Consider the following 14,291-nt stretch of genomic DNA (forward strand, 5'->3'; position numbering starts at 1 on the left):
CCTCCCACAGCTGTGTGGAAGGACCACGCCAAGGCACGAAAGCTTTACCAGGATGTGGGACGACGAGCGGCTTTGCTGCCGCTGGGTAAAGGAACTACACATCCCACAATGCCCTTGGGTGGCCGAGCGCCTCCTGGCCGGGAACTACAATTCCCAGCATGCTTTGCGGGTGAGTGCTGCGCGCAGGTATACTGTTGTTCGTGCGAAGTCCGCGGCTGGCCAGGTAAGTGAGAGCCGAGCCGCCTGAGGGGATTCGGCAGCGGCGGTATTAGGACAGCCATGAGCCCCCAAAATAGAGAGAGAAAGAAGAAGATAAGTAAAGCAGGGCGAAGAGGCCGCCTCTGGAGCGTTTCTATGGGGGGCCCGGATTCCCAAATTTGAGAAAGCCATTCAGCTCCCTTCCCCCCACAACATGTGGGGCTCCAGCTTCAATGCTCTGTAATCCTGGAGCATTAATCCTAAAGCAGTAACACTTAAAGGCATTGTCACTGTTTGTTTTATAGACTCCCCCCACCAAACACCCTTAGAAAGGCTTCTCAAAAGGTGATTTGCATTGTTTAATCTGTACGGAAAAACAGTAGCATGCTAAAAACAGCAGAGTAGAAAGAAAAAAAAAGATTTCTTATAAAAGCCAAGCTGTATTAATATTTTTATTCTTATTTTATGGACCTAGATACCCCAGCCTTTTAGAAAGCCTTCTCAGAAAGTGATTCACAAATTATTTACCCAGGGATCTAGATAAAATAACAATATAATGTCCACAGTATAACAATAAAATGTGCACAGTATAAAGGGTTTATTATAGAAGCCAGCAAGCATGCATGTTTTTAAAAAATTAAAAGTTAAAGTACAGTGGTGCCTCTGGTTACGTACTTAATTCGTTCCGGAGGTCCGTTCTTAACCTGAAACTGTTCTTAACCTGAAGCACCACTTTAGCTAATGGGGCCTCCCACTGCTGCCACGCCGCCGCCACGCGATTTCTGTTCTCATCCGAAAAGTTCTTAACCCGAGGTGCTATTTCTGGGTTAGCGGAGTCTGTAACCTGAAGCATATGTAACCCGAGGTACCACTGTAATCCTAAATAGCCTTGCTGAAAGGAAATGTTTTAAAAGCACTCTTAAAAGCAGAAATGTTTTGATAGGTTTGCTTAGGCAGCGTTGCTGCACATGGGTGCCTTCCGAAGTTTATAAAGCAGGCAGAATACTTAGAGCCCTGTCCTCAAAGAGCTTATAGACTCACATTGAAGGGGAAAGACTAATGGGGGAGTTACCCATTCTTAAAACCTGGTTACATCTGCTGGAGTAGCATAGAAGCTGAGAGACTGAGCAATGAACCTATGAGTTTGAATTTCTTCTGTGCTATGAATTGACTACTACATTTGCAGTATGTGGGGGAAGGATACTGACTTGCCCTTACTGGATTATTGTGTAAGGATTGCACAACTAGATGAAGCCTGTGAAGTGCTTCAGATGTGATATAAAGGTTAAGCTGGATAATTCATTAACTACTATTAGTTAGCAACACCATCCTTAAGGATGAGGATTGCCTGAGTCCTTCTAACCCAGCTGGATTGCTTAGATCAGTAGTCTTCAACCTTTTCAGACCAAAGACCCACTTTTAACCCAAACATGCATTTGGGAACTCCTTTCTTAATATCTCGCCATATATTTGCATGATGGTAGTGCTCCTGCTGTGACCCACCTTGCATCAAGCTGTGACCCAGTAGAAGACCAGTGGCTTGAATTGCCTGGAGTAAAACTATGGGTTGATCCTTGTGTTGCAGAGCTAACTGGCCTCTACTAGAAGTTCGGCTGCTGGTCCCATGCTGTAGTACATTCTTCCAGTAAATATTTGGCAGGTATCCTTGCTTTTGTTTTTTTAATCTATATATTAGATATTTTCACATTATTGAGGTAAAACAGTACAGTCTCTCCCAAACTTCCTCCTGGTTATAGCATTTTCCTTTCTAATGTTCCGTTGTTTGGCGAGTAGTACAGAGTTCAGGCTCACATGCTCAGATAATAATTAGGATAAATGAGTGTCAATGCTCAGCTTTAGTCCCAGATTAAAAATTGCTATATTGGAGAAGTTTCCACCTCCTTTGTGCCTTCAACTTCTAGATGTGATTATTGCTTGGTGGGGAGTTCCATAAATGCACTGGAAGTTAGTCTTGGAAGTTAGTCTTCTTATGTAATTTGTAGAGCAGGATTTTCTCATGGGCTGGTAGGTGTAGTTTTGACTTCCAAAAATATTGGAAGAGTGTTTTTTTTACACCAAGGGGCCTATGCAATTGTTTATTTTTATTTTTGAGTAGCCAGTAATATTAGAGGTTGTTTTGGATGTTTCTTATATTTCTGTGTTGCTGCACACCACCCTGAATTTTATGAGAGGGTAGTATATAAATTAAATAATTTAGTGGTGGAGGAAGACAAATAAACCAAAAAGGATGCCAAAGATATACCTGCCACTGCTTTCTGGAATGCATTATTTGCTAATATCCAACCATTTTCTGATAAGCTTGGCAGGGAAAGCTTGTTAGAGCTGAGGGAGCTGAAAATGTTTAGCCAGGGGAAGAGATAATTAAGAGTTGATACATTAGCTGCCTTCAAATATTTGAATGGCTGTTACATATCTGATAAAGCAAATTCGTCCTCTGTTTATTAATTTAAAGCATTTCTACCCAACTCTTCAGCCAATATGGTTCCTAGAGCACCTTATACTTCAGTGAAGGAAACCAAGACAGTCACTACCTTTCAGACCTGCGGTCTAGAAGGCATGACACAAAAAGCACTCCTAACTTTTAAAAATGTATGTGTGGGGTTGGTGCAAGAGTCAATTGGGGGTGGGGAGAGAATGTGTATAGCAGCGGGGGCCACATGTGAAAATTGTGTAAAGGGGGGGCCACGGCACAAGACTAGGGGGCCACAGAGGGAAATGAGAAGTGAAGAAAACAGAGAAGTGACCGAGAAAAGAAAGAAGAAAAGAAAAAAGACGTTGATGTTTCTTTGCAAGAGGTGCTTATAGAGTGACATAGAAGCCAAAGTAACTTTCAGTCAAGAAAAACACCATTTTTGGATAAAGAGTACTGTAAAATATCTAAAAAGTTTCCACAACTTTTGGATATAGCAAAATTGTTTTCCATGGCATTTCCTACTTTGTATTTGGTAGAATAAGGGTTCAGTCGTGTGAATTATTTACTCAGTCTAACGCAGAATCGCCTTGACATAACGGACAGAAGTGATCTTTGGTTATCCCTCCCGGCAATAGAACTGGATATAAAAAAGCTTTTTTTTTTTGTCATCAAGCACAAGGGTCACATTGATATAGAAATACTTAAAAGTATAAATTTTTATGTAATTGTATTTGTATAAATTATAAATAAAACATGCTCTGTTTACAAACAAAACATTTAGATAGCTACCTTTCTACCGGTAGGATGGGGGGGGGGGGTGCACAGGAAGGAAACAAGGTTGGAAGGTGGGGGGGGGTTGGAAAAAGATTGAGAAACGCTGGGTTGTGCTTTATCCATGCACATGGTTTTTATTACAGTTTATTAACAGCATTTTTCTATAAGAAACTAAGTGCATAACATTAAGTTCCAATCTTTTCATTAACAAACTCACATTTCCCCCTAATTATTTGGAGGGTATGTGTACATGTTGGGACGCGGGTGGCGCTGTGGGTAAAACCTCAGTGCCTAGGACTTGCCGATCGCATGGTCGGTGGTTCGAATCCCCGCGGCGGGGTGCGCTCCCGTCGTTCGGTCCCAGTGCCTGCCAACCTAGCAGTTCGAAAGCACCTTCGGGTGCAAGTAGATAAATAGGGACCGCTTACCAGCGGGAAGGTAAACGGCGTTCCGTGTGCTGCGCTGGCTCGCCAAATGCAGCTTGTCACGCTGGCCACGTGACCCGGAAATGTCTGCGGACAGCGCTGGCTCCCGGCCTATAGAGTGAGATGAGCGCACAACCCTAGAGTCTGGCAAGACTGGCCCGTACGGGCAGGGGTACCTTTACCTTTACCTATGTGTACATGTTAGACTAGAAATGATAATTTGAAGTTGCCTTCAGTTCTATCAGTCAAGAATGAAGCTGCCTGGCCATGGGTAATCTTGGATATGAAGTACGCCTCTTTGCCTCCCAGCTGTTTCTTCGTAGATCAGGTCAGCTGGCAGCATGTGCTGGGCATAGTGATCATTACGTGATTTGGGGCTGTATGGAAATATTGCTGGTTCTTTCTCCCTCTCAGGACTTGTGATGGCTGTGTCTTGTTTTCTGCAGAACTGTCTTGGAAGTCATGTCCCAGCTAGGCTTTGCTTGCCAGCCTCCTCCAGATGTTGACACTGATGACTGCCTTCCGGAATACTCCTACCTCTTCAGTCCAGACATTCTCAAGTGAGTACTACCAAGTACTCAAACATTGCTTTGAAACCTTTATCTAGATTAATTTACCCTGTGCGATTTTCATTCCTCACCTCTGCTATGTCTACGTCCTCACCTGCTTCTCTTGATCTTTGGTGTTAGTCAATTTATAGTTGGTGTTGGCATATTAATAGTGGCGTGTTGCTTATTTTAACTTGTGTTCTTTAAAAAAAAAAGTGAGTAGGAGTCAGAGTAGCCACAAAACAGTGTGTTTTGTAATAAAATAAAATATTAGGAAGATGTGAGATGCATCTTCAGAGCTCAGGAAATCATCTTTACTGAGCCCTCCTTTCAGATTTTGTACCAACAGTTTACATGTTGTCAAAGATAGGGAAATGTAACATTTTAAAATTACTGTCAGAGACACATTTAAACTAGAATAAGGTACATGTGGCATAAGAGATATCAAATATCTCTCCCAGAGGCAAAACTGATGCATCATAAGATGGATTTCGTGCAGTTTCAGTTTATCTTTTCATACTATCCTCTTCATTCCCTGCTAGTATAAGCCTCCTTCAAGCTTGGAATGGCTGTTTGCTTTGTAGAAATAGGTCCATGTCTTAGGCCTGCTTGAAAGTACATTGCTCTCATCTCTAAAGATTTCTAAAGGTGCAGTTTTTAGTCACAGCCTCTACCAGCAGCAGATCCAGTGTGCTTTTTATTTACTTCTGAGAGTTCATATTTTTCCACTCAAACAGAATTCCTTATTAGGTATGTGTTTATGCCACTACTTGTAGCAAAACAGGTATTCTGTAGCAGCTGAAAATGTTGGATGGTTTTGCCTTTTGAGGGCTCATGCAGTTGAATTGGGCAAGTGGTTATCTTTTTGCCTAATCTACTTCACAAGACTCCTGTGAGGCCTCAATTACTTTCAGTACAAGCGTGACAAATCAAGACTGACTCTTAGCATATTAGTAAACTGTCTTCCCATTTAAGACATGCATTTCATAGTATAGTGGTACCTCAGGTTAAGTACTTAATTCGTTCCGGAGGTCCGTACTTCACCTGAAACTGTTCTTAACCTGAAGCACCACTTTAGCTAATGGGGCCTCCTGCTGCTGCTGCTGCGCCGCTGGAGCCCGATTTCTGTTCTCGTCCTGAAGCAAAGTTCTTAACCTGAAGCACTATTTCTGGGTTAGCAGAGTCTGTAACCTGAAGCGTATGTAACCTGAGGTACCACTGTACAAGTGACATTTACTAAGTGGAGGATGCAGGAAACCTCTGGTCTGCCTGGGATTGATGTGGTCTGACCTGACTGAATTTCCCTCATCCATCCTTTTTGTATGTGTCAACGATCTTCACTGATGCTGCTCTTTCTGAACGCGCATTATGAAAAGTCTATATGGATCCCACTGGTTTCAGACGTCTTCTTTCTTTCTTTCTAGGGGCAAAGTTGCATTCATCACTGGCGGCAGCTCCGGCATTGGATTCCGCACAGCTGAGATTCTGATGAGGTATGGACACTCTGGTGCGGTAGCAGCTTGGCCTTACTTAGCTTGCGATGCTCTTGGTCTCTGCTGTATTCTCCTGCAGCAGCCGCCAGCCTGTTCCTAGGAAGCAAGTCCTTCCTTCCCTTTGCAGCTGCATCGTGCTTTGTGCCATTTGTGTTGTCTGCAGCTTTTCTGCAATGTGTGTCCTACAACATGTGGTGAGATGTGCCATGGAACTGCAGCCGTTTGGGGTTCTCCACTGCATATATCAGGACGTATCTCTGCACTTTGCATGATGACTGCAGGAACGCCCAGTTGCCATGTAGCAGCCTGGTTGGAAGGAAAGGTGGCAGGATGTTATCAAGGAGAGTTGTCCCCCCAAAACACACACACACATACTTGTGAAAAATCTGAATGCACAGCTCCACATCCTGGGAGAAGAACACAAGCCCCACTAAGCATAACCAAATTAAATATACAAATGACTATATCTAAAACCTATCCAAACTGCACAGTATTGGCCAGTGTTAATACCTGAGCTTTATGGTTTCTGGGTTATCCAATCTGATGGCAGATTGCAGGTACACATGGAGACCTCACAAGCATACTGAATCCCCACGGCTGGTAGCAGAGGTGTGTCTGAGTAGACAAGCGAGTGATGAGCACAAGGTGTTCTGTGTCACCCTCACCATCTAAGGTTTTGCTTGCAGGCATGGCTGCCATACTATCATTGCCAGCAGGAACCTTCAGAGGCTAACAGAGGTGAGTGGATGGGAGACTGTCATCCCTTTCAGATGCAAAGCAAGGACTTGGCAGAGGCAGTTCTGCTGGAGTCACCTGTCTCAAGCAACAGATTGGGGAGGTGTTGAGGATGGTATAGACCAGCGGTTATTAAAACTTTTTTCTCTGGGCCACACTTTCAGAATAAAAATTTGCTCGCTCCACACCAAATTTCTTATTGATGAGAAATACATTGGAAAACATCACTGGCAAGTTTAAACACACCTCACTTAAATGAAGTTTAAACACACCTCACTTAAATGTTTCTTTGATTGCCTTTGAATCTTCCTGCCACACTTGCCACCCTCTCCAATGTGGCCTCACCCTTGACAAGCGCTGGCATACACGGAAGACAGATGGATCTGATCTGTGGGCACTCTTGTGCAAGATCTGTTCAAAGGAAGAAAAGTTTCACAAGACAATGGCTTCCTTCTTTAAGTTAAGAAAAAGGTGGTAGATAGGAGAACTTGTGAGTGAGGCCTGAAGAAAACTTGGAAGCTGGGGACGGAGGGAAGAAAATCCTAAACTGTGTTTCTCTCTTAGGACAAACTGCCCCACTAACCTCAGTCTGCCACCAGCCAGCCCCTACTTACCTGCCTTCTTACATTCAGTCTAGGGATGGAACAGCCAATCAGTCTCAGGGTTGGCCTGGCAGAACTGAGCAGGGGGGAGAAGGACAAAACTAAAACTAGTTGGCTCTGTCACTGACTGTGACGCCACCTACTGTTGGTCTCCCCATCTTCCACCCAAATCGTTGCAGAAATGCAGAGAATTGAGATTGGGGGAAATAAGAAATGTAGGCAACAAAAACTGCAAGATCCATTCTTGTCTACCTACAACTGAGATGTGGTCCCTCCCATGAATATTTGTTGTCATCTTAAATGCTCCTGGGTGCACAGCCCTTAGCATACCACATCATAGATTCTCAGAGGTGAGCCTCTGTTTCCATGTAAGAGGTACCTGAAACGTTTCACAGAAGCCTTTTGAGAACCTTCCTAAACAATGCAATATGTTGCTGAAACCAGGAAGGGTTTCCCCATCCAACAGCACAGCAGGTGCGTAACATGGAAATGTTGCCCTAATTCTTGACACAAATCCCTTTTCCCAGTCTGTTATGTGTCCAGCTCGCCATGCTGCAGCAGAAAGACAGAAGAGGGTGGTCATTTATTACCGAATATTTTTTTCCTTTTTTTATAGGCTGCCAAGAAGCTGTCAGTGGCCACTGGCCAGCGATGCCTGCCCCTCACTCTGGATGTCAGGCAGCCACAGATGATCATGGCAGCCGTGGATGAGGCCCTCAAGGAATTTGAGAGGATTGATATCCTTGTCAACAGTAAGTTGTTTGCGTCAGCAGAGGACATTCATGGGGCGTACTGCTGGCCACCTGTCTGCAAGCTGGAAAAAACTGCTCACTGTTGCATGCTCTGGGAGGGTGATCCTTGAGGGTACTGGCAGGGCTGTTTTAGTAGGAGGCCAGGAATAGGAAACATTTTTCAGCCCAAGGGCCACATGCCCTTCTGAGAAACCTTCTGAGAGCCATATTCCTGGGGTGTTTGGCGGGGGGGGGGCAAGGACAAAAGTGGGCAGAGCAATGAACATAAACTAGTTGCTCTGCAAACATACACTCTCCCCAGCTGCGCCCCCCCCCCGGTAAATCAAGTAAATAAATAAAAAATACTTAACTAAAAGTGGAAAAAAAACCAGAACATTCGAAATTGAAAGGCTCGCTGAGGTCACTTGAATGATGTTGTGGCGCATTCTAGCAATGCAACTGGAAACCTGACTGAGCAATAGGCGAGGCTTCCGCAAACTGGCCAATTGCGTCGCAGATAGCTCAGTTCTGGAACAGGACAGGTGGTTGTCCTTCCCCTTCACTGCCCCCCCCCCAAATCCTGGCTACACCAATGCACATACCCCTCTCTTGCTTGTGCAGGCAAGCAAGAGGCATCCTTGACGTTCAAGAAAACATCCCATCCAGGCAAAAGCAGGGCCATTGAAGGGTGTGGCTTGGGGCTGGATAAAGGGGTCCTGAAGGGTTGCATCAGGAACCTAGGCTGGACGTTCCCCACCCCTGTAGTAAGCAGTGGAATGGAGTGGTTTCTGATGCCACAGCAGGCCCATGGCATGCCCTTGTACCAGCCACGCCTGCCTTGCCATGCTGATTCAGTCTCCAACTTCTCTCTCCCTTGTCCCCAGATGCTGCTGGAAACTTCCTGTGCCCAGCCAGTGCTCTGTCCTTCAATGCCTACAAAACCGTGATTGAGATCGACACCTTGGGAACATTCAACGTCTCCAAAGTGCTGTATGAGAAGTGTCTCCGTGTAAGTTTCTCTCCTCCGTAAGAGGCTTTTCTCCCTGCGGACAGAGACGTTCCTCAGCTCCTGCGCTCTAGGGTCAATTGCCCTGGGCAGGGGTGGGGGGAGCTTTTTTTAACACCTGAGGGACATGTTCCCTTCAAGAAAAGAATATGGGGGAAGGTTTCTATTTATGCCAGCAATGTTCATTTTGGGTTGTGTCTCCTGCATTTGCTGTTAATTCTTTCCCAGAGCTGACTTTATTTTGTTGATCTAGGACCATGGCGGAGTCATTGTCAATATCTCGGCAACCCTGAGCTACAGAGGTCAGGCTCTCCAGGTGCATGCAGGGACAGCTAAGGCAGCCATAGGTATCGTAAGCAATTTGGCTCCCCTTCTCATCTACACCCTTAATCGAGTTTTATTCCACTCCCTGTCCCTCCCACCCAAGTGCAAGTTATGGTGTTCTGGCACCACCTACAGTCTGGAAGAGATGTTGCAGCTTCCAGATTGAGCAACAGAGAAGCCTTCTGGCCCACAGTGATAATTTGTCCTGGGAAGACCACTTCTAGGACATGGGTGCCCCCCCATCTGATTTTTTAAAAGAAGAGTTACCATCTGCAAATGCATATAGTATTATCATATTGACTGTGTCTGGATGTAATGCTAAGCCATGGTTTGCTGTGTTTTTATTATGTTGAAAGCCACTCAAAGTGGCTGGAGCAACCCAGTCAGATGGGTGGGGTATAAGTAATGAAAGTATTATTATTATTATTATTATTATTATTACTACTACTACTACTACTACTACAGTGAGCCTACAGCAGTGATTCCCCTCCCTGGCATGGCAACAGTGAAGTTATAGGAAAGTTCTGCTCTAGATTAATTGCAGTTCAGCATGTCGTCTGAACTCCAAACAGTGGTTCACCTTAACTTCAGTTAGTGAAAACAAGCTGGCTTCATCAATTATGGTTGACATTAGCTCATTTCAACAGTTTGTCCAGGTTCAAGCAAAATGGTTAATCAAAAACAGAAGCAAAAGCTTCCGAAGTCAAACTTGTAACTGTGCTGGAGGAGGAAGGGAAGGTGTATGAGTGCTTGGCTCGTTCTCCTGGCACTAAACTAGGCTTCCTCAACCTCAGCCCTCCAGATGTTTTTGAGACTACAATTCCCATCATCCCTGACCACTGGTCCTGCTATAGGGATCATGGGAGTTGTAGGCCAAAAACATCTGGAGGGCCGAGGTTGAGGAAGCCTGCACTTAACCATTAACATCTGAATCAGCCCAATGTCTTGTCAAGGGTTTTGCAAATTCAGCTGGCTATTTCTTTTCTTCTTGTGAAGTGCTGAATGGCTTGAGAAATTCTGTTTGTTTTGCTTCTGTTTATTATCCTAATAATATATATTTTTAACTCACATACATGCAATGTAATTCTTCCCTGTGCAAAAGGAGAATTCCATTCCAGCTTGTTGTGGATAGGGCCTCTTTCAATCACCAAGGGACCGTGCTTTTGCAGGGGCAGAGTTGATGCGGGGAGGGTCGTGCCGTATGAATGGGCAAGAACCAGATTTAGATTTGATGACTTTCCAGTCCCTTCTAGCGCTGTAATTCTTAGCTTTTCAAGATTTGCTCTTGAACCTCTCTGTCTGTCTTCTCCCTTACAGATTCAATGACAAAACATCTGGCTGTGGAATGGGGTCCTAATGGAATCAGAGTGAATAGCTTGGCGCCAGGTCCTATTTCGGGTACAGAGGGTCACCGCCGCTTAGGTAAAGCATTAAATATAATTTGAAGTGCTGTCTGTGTCTGTGTGATTTACCTGGAAAAACAACAACTGGGGAGACCACCCAGCTATGAAGGTCACTGGGCAACCTTGGACCAGTCACCTCTCTCACAAGGTTGTTTTAGGAGTAAAGTGGGGGAGAATGCATGCCATCTTTACCTCTTTGGGGGAAGAGCACAGCGTAAATAAATTAAAGTAAATAGGCATGCCTATACTATCCATTAGGGACGCGGGTGGCGCTGTGGGTTAAACCACAGAGCCTAGGACTTGCCGATCAGAAAGTCGGCAGTTCGAATCCCCGTGATGGGGTGAGCTCCTGTTGCTCGGTCCCTGCTCCTGCCAACCTAGCAGTTTGAAAGCACGTCAAAGTGCAAGTAGATAAATAGGTACCACTCCGGCGGGAAGGTAAACAGCGTTTCCGTGCGCTGCTCTGGTTTGCCAGAAGCGGCTTAGTCATGCTGGCCACATGACCCGGAAGCTGAACGCCGGCTCCCTCGGCCAATAAAGCGAGATGAGCGCCGCAACCCCAGAGTCGGTCACGACTGGACCTAATGGTCAGGAATCCCTTTACCTTATACTATCCATTAGAATTTCCAGGGTGGATGGTTCATAAGAATTAATAAAATTCAGTAGATGACTTGAATCAAGACTTGTTAGATTGAGACTCGATGAACTTGCAGTGAAACACTTCCAACAATCTTCTGTGCCAAGCAGGGAATCGGACAATATGTTATTTAAACTCAAACATCACAGAGCATTTGGAGTTGCTTTTACAATAGGGGTGGCTAACAGAGGTGCAGACCACATACATACATTCGGACTACCCCCTCTCTGCTTGTAAGCCAATCAGCTGAGGAGAATGGGGGTTTTCCCTCTTTGAGGCTAAGCAATGAGGTACAAAAGGGAGGGAGAGAAAAGAAAGGCCATTTTTAAAAGGGGGGGACTCTCCTCCCTTTGAGGCATCACCATTGGAATAAGGTCTTAGTGCTTAGGAAACGTGAAGGAGTTCTTCAGGAGATGTTGGGCTTTGTTCTTTTTTGTGGACTTCCCAGAGTAATCTGGTTGCCACTGTGAAAACAGAATCCTGGTTTAGATGGCACATCTGGGCTGAGGGACCTGCAACAACAAGGCCTTGTTGTTAATGTTTAAAGCTCCGAACAACTTGGGACCAGGTTTCAATTTGTATTCTTCTACAGTGGTACCTCGGGTTACATACACTTCAGGTTACATACGCTTCAGGTTACAGACTCCGCTAACCCAGAAATAGTGCTTCAGGTTAAGAACTTTGCTTCAGGAGGAGAACAGGAATTGTGTTCCGGCGGCGCGGCGGCAGCAGGAGGCCCCATTAGCTAAAATGGTGCTTCAGGTTAAGAACAGTTTCAGGTTAAGAACGGACCTCCGGAACGAATTAAGTACTTAACCTGAGGTACCACTGTATGCTGGTTTTCATGTTGCATTTTTTGTTTTAACGATACTGTTTATGATGTACACCACTTAGAGCCAGTGTGGCGCAGTGGTTGGAGTGTTGGACTAGGACCTAGCAGTCCCCACTCGGCCTTGAAGCTCCCTGGGTGATCTCGGGCTATTTGCTCTGTCTAAGCCTAACCTGCCTCACAGGGCTGTTGTTGGGGATAAAATGGGGAGGGGGGAGGAGAACTACATAGGCCACTTTGAGCTCTTTGAAGGAAAGGTGCACTACAAATGCAATAAATAAAAATTATATATGCCATTTTGAAGCAAAGACATTGCTTTCCTCCTCCTTGTTTTTAGTTCAGCCTCACCCGGAAGCACAAAACCTCTTTCGGAATATCCCCCTCCAGCGGGTGGGGAACAAGACGGAGATTGCCCATAGCGTCCTGTACCTGGCCAGCCCCCTCGCCTCGTACGTGAGCGGCACAACCCTGGTGGTGGACGGCGGGGCCTGGATGACCTCTGAGAACAACTTCCCCGCACTGTTGGGTATTGCCTCACACTCTGCTAAGCTCTAGGTGACGTTTCTTTCCCCCTCTGTGGGACTGGAAGCAGGGGCGTTGCTAGGTACTCAAATAAAATAAAATAAAAATAAAGAGGCTGCAGGGCCATGGCGGGGTGGGGGTGTGCATGTGCTGCGGTGCGCACATTTGCACTGAATTAGTACATGCTCATGTGTCTGTATGGATGCAAACACACTTTGCAGCATGCTCAACAGCCCATTAAGAATTGGAGAGAAAAGAAAAGAAATAGTCCTTTAATAAAAGGGGAGGGAGGAACAGGGTTATCCAGAGAGCCCAGCACAGAAGACTTGGGGCCTGGCTACCCCCTAGCAACGTCCCTGATTAGATAGTTATAAAGCAGGCTTGGGGAACCTTTGGCCCTCGAGATGTTGTCAGACCACTACTCCCATCAGCCTCAGCAAGCATGGCCAATGGCCAGGGATGATGGGAGTTGTAGTTCAGCAACGTCTGGAGAACCAGAGGTCCCCCACACCTGTTGTAAAGGTCCTTGTGTCAAGAAAGCCACAGTCTTCAGGTGAGAATTTTTGTCATGTGCCCCTCCAGTGCAGGGGGAAGCAGAAGATAAATTGGAGGAATGACAGTAGATCCACAAGGTATTCTGATTCTCAAGTTATTTAACATTTGCAACAATTTCAGCTGCTTGCTTTGGATTCCATCTCAGTTTTTCTCCAACCTCCTCTCTCTCTTACAGGCGTCTGGGCTACAGAATTAAAGAAAGAGAAATGAAACATGACCCTGGGAACCTGACGGATGGGACACTGCAACTTCGACGCTACTCTCCGCAGAGCCAAAGGAGTCAGCCACTCGCCTCCTCTAGCAGCAAGATAACTTTTAGACAACAGTGGTAATGGTGCTGTTTGAGATTGATGCTGGGTGCAGAGGCTAGGAGGTTGCAGCCTATTATATTCTCACCTAAAAGCTTTCTCTTGAATGCCTTGTGTGGCACAAAACCATTGTCTGCAGTGGCAGCCTGGAAGAACAGAGATTTGGCTTGATTTACATTTAAACCTTGGCATCCTTTGCTTTGCCTGTGCTGTTTACCATCTGAGCCTTTTTGTCAAGGAAAGGGATGAGTGTGTCTGTCCGTCTATGTTGTGTATCTGCCCCTCCAGCCTGAATCCTCTCCACCTCTAATCTTCATGGTTCTGGACCAAACAGGGTGATTCTGCACTTTTTTGCCAATGCTCTTTATTTTTCTGTTAGGGGAAATACCTCTCTCCCCATCAGAAAAACCCCAACACTCTTCTTTTTTATCTAATAAATTCCATATGCAATCTTTGCTTCTTGCTAAGCTTGTGCTTTCAGTATTGTTCCAGTTCCTAAAGCAGCATGCTTTTCCTATGAGAGTCTGCTCCTTGAAGGAAGAATTCATTATTCCCCTCGACGATATTGTACTGCATTATGCTGCGCTCCCTAAAATGGCACTTTATGAGTTGCAGTCAGCACTCAAACATGAGCTGCATTTGGGTGATCACATCTTGGCTTAATAAGCTGCAACATGCACAAGCTTCATGAACCCACATGTGAACCCTTTGCTCCCGCTCCACTGCCCTTTGCATGAGAGGGGAGAAGGCTTCAGCTAACCATGGTT

At 45.4% G+C, this 14,291-nt stretch overlaps 1 protein-coding gene across 7 annotated transcripts; it reads left to right on the plus strand.

The window, feature by feature from the left end:
* Positions 1–77: 77 nt before the first annotated feature.
* On the plus strand, positions 78–13,979 carry DECR2 (2,4-dienoyl-CoA reductase 2). 7 transcript variants are annotated; one of them, XM_083585373.1, is made up of 10 exons: positions 78–223; positions 4,278–4,391; positions 5,804–5,872; positions 6,559–6,610; positions 7,826–7,961; positions 8,825–8,949; positions 9,200–9,293; positions 10,588–10,692; positions 12,477–12,665; positions 13,392–13,979. In XM_083585373.1, exons 2-10 carry the CDS (start codon positions 4,294–4,296, stop codon positions 13,424–13,426), a joined length of 903 nt encoding a protein of 300 aa, XP_083441499.1. In that variant the 5' UTR covers positions 78–223; positions 4,278–4,293; the 3' UTR covers positions 13,427–13,979. The 7 variants fall into 7 exon arrangements, with proteins under 7 accessions (XP_083441499.1, XP_083441502.1, XP_083441498.1 ...); XM_083585376.1 differs by having other exon boundaries at positions 79–223; positions 12,477–12,694; XM_083585372.1 differs by having other exon boundaries at positions 144–169; positions 12,477–12,694.
* Positions 13,980–14,291: the final 312 nt, after the last annotated feature.

This window comes from Podarcis filfolensis (genome assembly GCF_964270895.1).
Source record: "Podarcis filfolensis genome assembly, chromosome: 14".
Taxonomy (NCBI): domain Eukaryota; kingdom Metazoa; phylum Chordata; class Lepidosauria; order Squamata; family Lacertidae; genus Podarcis; species Podarcis filfolensis.

Excerpts from the sequence above, each read along its gene's own strand:
- DECR2 (XM_083585371.1), top strand. Across the intron at positions 6,611-7,825 it reads ACCTTCAGAGGCTAACAGAG|GCTGCCAAGAAGCTGTCAGT; the intron begins GTGAGTGGATGG and ends CTTTTTTTATAG. Across the intron at positions 8,950-9,199 it reads TGTATGAGAAGTGTCTCCGT|GACCATGGCGGAGTCATTGT; the intron begins GTAAGTTTCTCT and ends TTGTTGATCTAG.